Here is a 6,681-nt window from a genome sequence, read left to right as displayed (position 1 = left end):
CACGGAGTAGTCTTCGATACTTTCTATTATTCCATGCACGCCATTTACCAGTATGTCTCAGTCTTCTCTAAATAGTTTCTAGTTTTGTACATTGTTCATAGTGAGTAGTGATGAGATCTGTCAGGATAATAATCTGTCTCTGTTGTAGTGTACCCTGAGATTTGTCTGTTGTAGTGTACCCTGTGATTTGTCTCTGTTGTAGTGTACCCTGTGATTTGTCTCTGTTGTAGTGTGCCCTGTGATTTGTCTCTGTTGTAGTGTACCCTGTGATTTGTCTCTGTTGTAGTGTACCCTGTGATTTGTCTCTGTTGTAGTGTACCCTGTGATTTGTCTCTGTTGTAAGTGTACCCTGTGATTTGTCTCTGTTGTAGTGTACCCTGTGATTTGTCTCTGTTGTAGTGTACCCTGTGATTTGTCTCTGTTGTAGTGTACCCTGTGATTTGTCTCTGTTGTAGTGTACCCCTGTGATTTGTCTCTGTTGTAGTGTACCCTGTGATTTGTCTGTTGTAGTGTGCCCTGTGATTTGTCTCTGTTGTAGGGTACCCTGTGATTTGTCTCTGTTGTAGGGTACCCTGTGATTTGTCTCTGTTGTAGGGTGCCCTGTGATTTGTCTCTGTTGTAGTGTGCCCTGTGATTTGTCTCTGTTCGTAGGGTGCCCTGTGATTTGTCTCTGTTGTAGGGTGCCCTGTGATTTGTCTCTGTTGTAGGGTGCCCTGTGATTTGTCTCTGTTGTAGGGTGCCCTGTGATTTGTCTCTGTTGTAGGGTACCCTGTGATTTGTCTCTGTTGTAGGGTGCCCTGTGATTTGTCTCTGTAGGGTACCCTGTGATTTGTCTCTGTTGTAGTGTACCCTGTGATTTGTCTCTGTTGTAGTGTACCCTGTGATTTGTCTCTGTTGTAGTGTACCCTGTGATTTGTCTCTGTTGTAGTGTACCCTGTGATTTGTCTCTGTTGTAGTGTGCCCTGTGATTTGTCTCTGTTGTAGTGTACCCTGTGATTTGTCTCTGTTGTAGTGTACCCTGTGATTTGTCTCTGTTGTAGTGTACCTGTGATTTGTCTCCTGTTGTAGTACCCTGTGATTTGTCTCTACTGTGGTATGCCCTGTGATTTGTCCTGTTGTAGTGTACCCTGTGATTTGTCTCTGTTAAGCCTGTGCCTGTGATTTTGTCTGTTGTAGTGTACCCTGTGATTTGTAGTCTGTTGTAGTGTGCCCTGTGATTTGTCTCTGTTGTGCTGTGATCCCTGTTAGATTTGTCTCTGTTGTTGTACCCTGTGATTTGTCTCTGTTGTAGTGTACCCTGTGATTTGTCTCTGTTGTAGTGTACCCTGTGATTTGTCTCTGTTGTAGTGTGCCCTGGATTTGTCCACAGTGTACAGACTGAGAGTTGTCTCAGAAGTGTACAGCTGTGATTTGTCACTGGCCATAGAGTGTGTTCTCTAATGCCATTGATTTCCTGTTGATTAAGCCAGATGTCTCCAAGCCTGCCCAAAACTTCCAAGGCCAAAATCTGGACATTATGAGCAAACAACCCTTAGATTTTAGTTTATTTGAACTCACTGTTCAGCGCTGGTTTGTGCTGTGATCCATGTTAGATAGTAGTTGGATTGTTTGAACTCTGGGACTTTCATTCCATCATTCTAGAATGGGTGTCTCCTGTCTCAGCCAATGAGTTGCACGTGATGTGAATTCTAGCGAGCACATGGAAAATTCCAGTATGAACAGACTGAGAGATGTGTTCTAGGAAGGTGAAAGAAGTTGAATATAATTCAGTGGACTTAACTTCATTTAGAATATTGACATTTGTAAGATTTGTTCCTGCCCTGTATAGAGTTCCAGATAATGCCTCAAATATGGCATATTTCCTTTTTAGTTGTCTTTGACTTTGGACAGTGATAGTGGTTGGGCTCCCGAGTGGAGCAGCGGTCTAAGGTTAGGTGAGGGTTTGACCGGGGTCGGCTGTCATTGTAAATAATAATTTGTTCTTAACTGACTTGCCTCGTTAAATACAATTTTAATTAATAAATAGTGCTCCAAGTACAAACAGTTTCCCTATATGACCACCAGATGTCAGTGTTCACTTGTGTTTCAGTAGTGTAGTGACTCATAGTTCCTTTGTGTTTTATTGGAAATATTCACATGAAAATATTATACAGAGTCTGGCAACAGTCTCCCAGCAGCAGTTGGACAGAGTCTGGCAACAGTCTCCCAGCAGCAGTTGGACAGAGTCTGGCAGCAGTCTCCCGGCAGCAGTTGGACAGAGTCTGGCAGCAGTCTCCCGGCAGCAGTTGGACAGAGTCTGGCAGCAGTCTCCCGGCAGCAGTTGGACAGAGTCTGGCAGCAGTCTCCCGGCAGCAGTTGGACAGAGTCTGGCAACAGTCTCCCGGCAGCAGTTGGACAGAGTCTGGCAACAGTCTCCCGGCAGCAGTTGGACAGAGTCTGGCAACAGTCTCCCGGCAGCAGTTGGACAGAGTCTGGCAACAGTCTCCCATCAGCAGTTGGACAGAGTCTGGCAACAGTCTCCCATCAGCAGTTGGACAGAGTCTGGCAACAGTCTCCCAGCAGCAGTTGGACAGACACAACAATGAGATACAGCTTCATAGCACAATGAAGTTGTCATGACAATAGTTCCATCAGGTAGCCTAGCAGTAAAAAGCGTTGGGACAGTAACTGAAAGGTTGCTGGTTTGAATATGACGATGTGCTCTTGAGCAAGGCACTTAACCCTAACTGCTCCTGTAAGTCTCTCTGGATGACTGAAATGACTAAATGTAATATGTTCCCTCCCCCCTCTGCCACATACAGCCCACCTGGAGGCAGACTTTGAGGAGCTGGAGAGCCGGCTGATGTACCTGGACAACCTGTGTGGTCAGTGTGAGCAGCAGCGCTTCAGACACTTCCAGGTCCTGCAGCTGGAGAACTACAAGAAGAAAAAGAGGTAGGTTTTCCATTCTCTCTGACCTCAGGATTTTACAACATAATAACGTTGTGGTCATTCGTCCTGGCTAATACTCCACTTCATTTGACAACCATCCGCCAACTCTATATCCCTGAGTTATTGTCTGATATCAAAACAGGTTCACCCTTGATGCACCACTGTGCTGCGTCCAGATGGATTCCTCAGTATCATAACATAGTCTCATACCGGCCCAGGCAAAACAAGCAGCAGGGTCAGAATGCTGTGGGAGGTGTGACATTTCAGACATTTAAAAATGATATATATATATTTTGCAAAACCATCTATATCTGTTTTTGCTTTGTCATTATGGGATATTGTGTGTAGATTGACGAGGGAATAAAAAACAAATCCATTTTTAGAATAAGGTTGTATCGTAAACAAAATGTGGAGAAAGTCATTGGGTCTGAATACTTTCCAAATGCACTGTATGACAAACTGATGAAAATTACAGGCCTCTCTCATCTTTTTAAGTGGGAGAACTTGCACAATTGGTGGCTGACTAAATTCTTTTTTGCCCCACTGTGTGACCCATTGACGTTGTATATCCTAAAATATTCACATCTGTGGGGAAATTGGATACTTCATAGAAACGTGTACAGAAAGCGATGTACTGTCATTGCTGCTTAAGCCTTTCTGCACCTCGGTAGAAAACCTTTACAGCAGCAGTCCTCCAGTGGCATTGTCCTCTTATCTGTGATGTGGGATTATTATTCTGTACGCCTTTACAGCAGCAGTCCTCCAGTGGCATTGTCCTCTTATCTGTGATGTGGGATTATTATTCTGTATGCCTTTACAGCAGCAGTCCTCCAGTGGCATTGTCCTCTTATCTGTGATGTGGGATTATTATTCTGTATGCCTTTACAGCAGCAGTCCTCCAGTGGAATTGTCCTCTTATCTGTGATGTGGGATTATTATTCTGTATGCCTTTACAGCAGCAGTCCTCCAGTGGCATTGTCCTCTTATCTGTGATGTGGGATTATTATTCTGTATGCCTTTACAGCAGCAGTCCTCCAGTGGCATTGTCCTCTTATCTGTGATGTGGGATTATTATTCTGTATGCCTTTACAGCAGCAGTCCTCCAGTGGCATTGTCCTCTTATCTGTGATGTGAGATTATTATTCTGTATGAAAACACAGCAGCAGTCCTCCAGTGGCATTGTCCTCTTATCTGTGATGTGGGATTATTATTCTGTATGCCGTGAGAGTTACAGCAGCAGTCCTCCAGTGGCATTGTCCTCTTATCTGTGATGTGGGATTATTATTCTGTATGCCTTTACAGCAGTCCTCCAGGGGCATTGTCCTCTTATCTGTGATGTGGGATTATTATTCTGTATGCCTTTACAGCAGCAGAGTGGCAGAATTGTCCTCTTATCTGTGATGATGGGATTATTATTCTGTATGCCTGATGGAGACTGACAGCAGTTTTATCCTCCAGTGGCATTGTCCTCTTATCTGTGATACCCACACACCTGATGGGATTATTATTCTGTATGCCTTTACAGCAGCAGTCCTCCAGTGGCATTGTCCTCTTTATCTGTGATGTGGGATTATTATTCTGTATGCCTTTACAGCAGCAGTCCTCCAGTGGCATTGTCCTCTTATCTGTGATGTGGGATTATTTTCTGTACGCCTTTACAGCAGCAGTCCTCCAGTGGCATTGTCCTCTTATCTGTGATGATGGGATGACAGAATCTTGTTTTTACGCCTGATGGAGTTCTTTTTACGGTGTGATGCTGCCGGACGGGTTACCTAGAAAACAAAGCTGCAGAAGTTTTAATACCACAACCTTGGAGACTTCAATTCCACCTGATTACACCGCTACTATGACAGAAATCTGAGATCCAGGTCTATTTGATGGCATGTCCACTAGACAGAGTCATCATTTTAAGAGCCCAGTGCTTCATTTGTCAATGTGGGGAGACGCACAGAGTGGGCTGACCTGGGGAGTTTCTGAGGGGTAGCAGAATGCATGGAGAGAAAATAAGGTTTCACCTTTTTCTAATAAAAGCATTGCATGCATATCACCGTATTGGCATTGAGCAGTGGAGTAGAGACACTAAACTGACATTCCACACATGGGGACATTTTTAATGAACCGGGGGTCCTGGGAAAATGTTGGCCTTTTATAAACACATTACATGGAGTTGTCTTTTTACATGACTGGAGACTGACAGAATCTTGTTTTAATACCACACACCTGATGGAGACTGACAGAATCTTGTTTTAATACCACACACCTGATGGAGACTGACAGAATCTTGTTTTAATACCCACACACCTGATGGAGACTGACAGAATGTTGTTTTAATACCACACACCTGATGGAGACTGACAGAATCTTGTTTTAATACCACACACCTGATGGAGACTGACAGAATCTTGTTTTAATACCACACACCTGATGGAGACTAGTGGTTCTCTGTGGCTAAATGATAGTCCTTTTTATTGGGCTACAGTCCACAGCTAGTGGTCCTCTGTGGCTAAATGATAGTCCTTTTTATTGGGCTACAGTCCACAGCTAGTGGTCCTCTGTGGCTAAATGATAGTCCTTTTTATTGGGCTACAGTCCACAGCTAGTGGTCCTCTGTGGCTAAATCATAGTCCTTTTTATTGGGCTACAGTCCACAGCTAGTGGTCCTCTGTGGCTAAATGATAGTCCTTTTTATTGGGCTACAGTCCACAGCTAGTGGTCCTCTGTGGCTAAATGATAGTCCTTTTTATTGGGCTACAGTCCACAGCTAGTTGTCCTCTGTGGCTAAATCATAGTTCTTTTTATTGGGTTACAGTCCACAGCTAGTGGTTCTCTGTGGCTAAATGATAGTCCTTTTTATTGGGCTACAGTCCACAGCTAGTTGTCCTCTGTGGCTAAATCATAGTTCTTTTTATTGGGTTACAGTCCACAGCTAGTGGTTCTCTGTGGCTAAATGATAGTCCTTTTTATTGGGCTACAGTCCACAGCTAGTGGTCCTCTGTGGCTAAATGATGGTCCTTTTTATTGGGCTACAGTCCACAGCTAGTTGTCCTCTGTGGCTAAATCATAGTCCTTTTAATTGGGCTACAGTCCACAGCTAGTGGTCCTCTGTGGCTCAATGATAGTCCTTTTTATTGGGCTACAGTCCACAGCTAGTGGTCCTCTGTGGCTAAATGATAGTCCTTTTTATTGGGTTACAGTCCACAGCTAGTGGTCCTCTGTGGCTAAATGATAGTCCTTTTTATTGGGCTACAGTCCACGGCTAGTGGTCCTGTGGCTAAATGATAGTCCTTTTTATTGGGCTACAGTCCACAGCTAGTGGTCCTGTGGCTAAATGATAGTCCTTTTTATTGGGCTACAGTCCACAGCTAGTGGTCCTGTGGCTAAATGATAGTCCTTCTCATGCTGTACTAGGCTGTTCTGAATTATTTATTTCTGAACAGGAATTCTATAAGTTTGGTAAATGTATTTCCATTAATCAGGGTGCTGCAGCTCGTTCAGAACCCTTCACGTGGCTATGATTCTATAAGGAAATAAATGATGAAGTGCAATGCTGGAGAGGTTCATTAAAGGTTTTTTAACCTTTATTTAACTAGGCAAGTCAGTTGAGAACTAATTCTTATTTTCAATGACGGCCTAGGAACAGTGGGTTAACTGCCTGTTCAGGGGCAGAACCACAGATTTGTACCTTGTCAGCTCGGGGGTTTGAACTTGCAACCTTCCGGTTACTAGTCCAACGCTCTAACCACTAGGCTA

At 44.0% G+C, this 6,681-nt stretch overlaps 1 protein-coding gene across 1 annotated transcript in view; it reads left to right on the top strand.

Moving 5' to 3' along the window:
• Positions 1-2,801: 2,801 nt before the first annotated feature.
• The window catches only part of LOC124027258 (dysbindin-A-like), a 39,821-nt gene continuing 35,941 nt past the window's right edge, over positions 2,802-6,681 (top strand). The window contains exon 1 of the mRNA XM_046339719.1: positions 2,802-2,934. Within this exon, the coding sequence (XP_046195675.1) occupies positions 2,843-2,934 (92 nt within the window). The 5' untranslated portion in view covers positions 2,802-2,842. The remainder of the gene's footprint in view (positions 2,935-6,681) is intronic.

This window comes from Oncorhynchus gorbuscha, unplaced genomic scaffold (genome assembly GCF_021184085.1).
Source record: "Oncorhynchus gorbuscha isolate QuinsamMale2020 ecotype Even-year unplaced genomic scaffold, OgorEven_v1.0 Un_scaffold_3044, whole genome shotgun sequence".
Taxonomy (NCBI): domain Eukaryota; kingdom Metazoa; phylum Chordata; class Actinopteri; order Salmoniformes; family Salmonidae; genus Oncorhynchus; species Oncorhynchus gorbuscha.
Note: the sequence above shows the minus strand (reverse complement) of the source record. Positions and strands in the feature narration are given on the sequence as shown.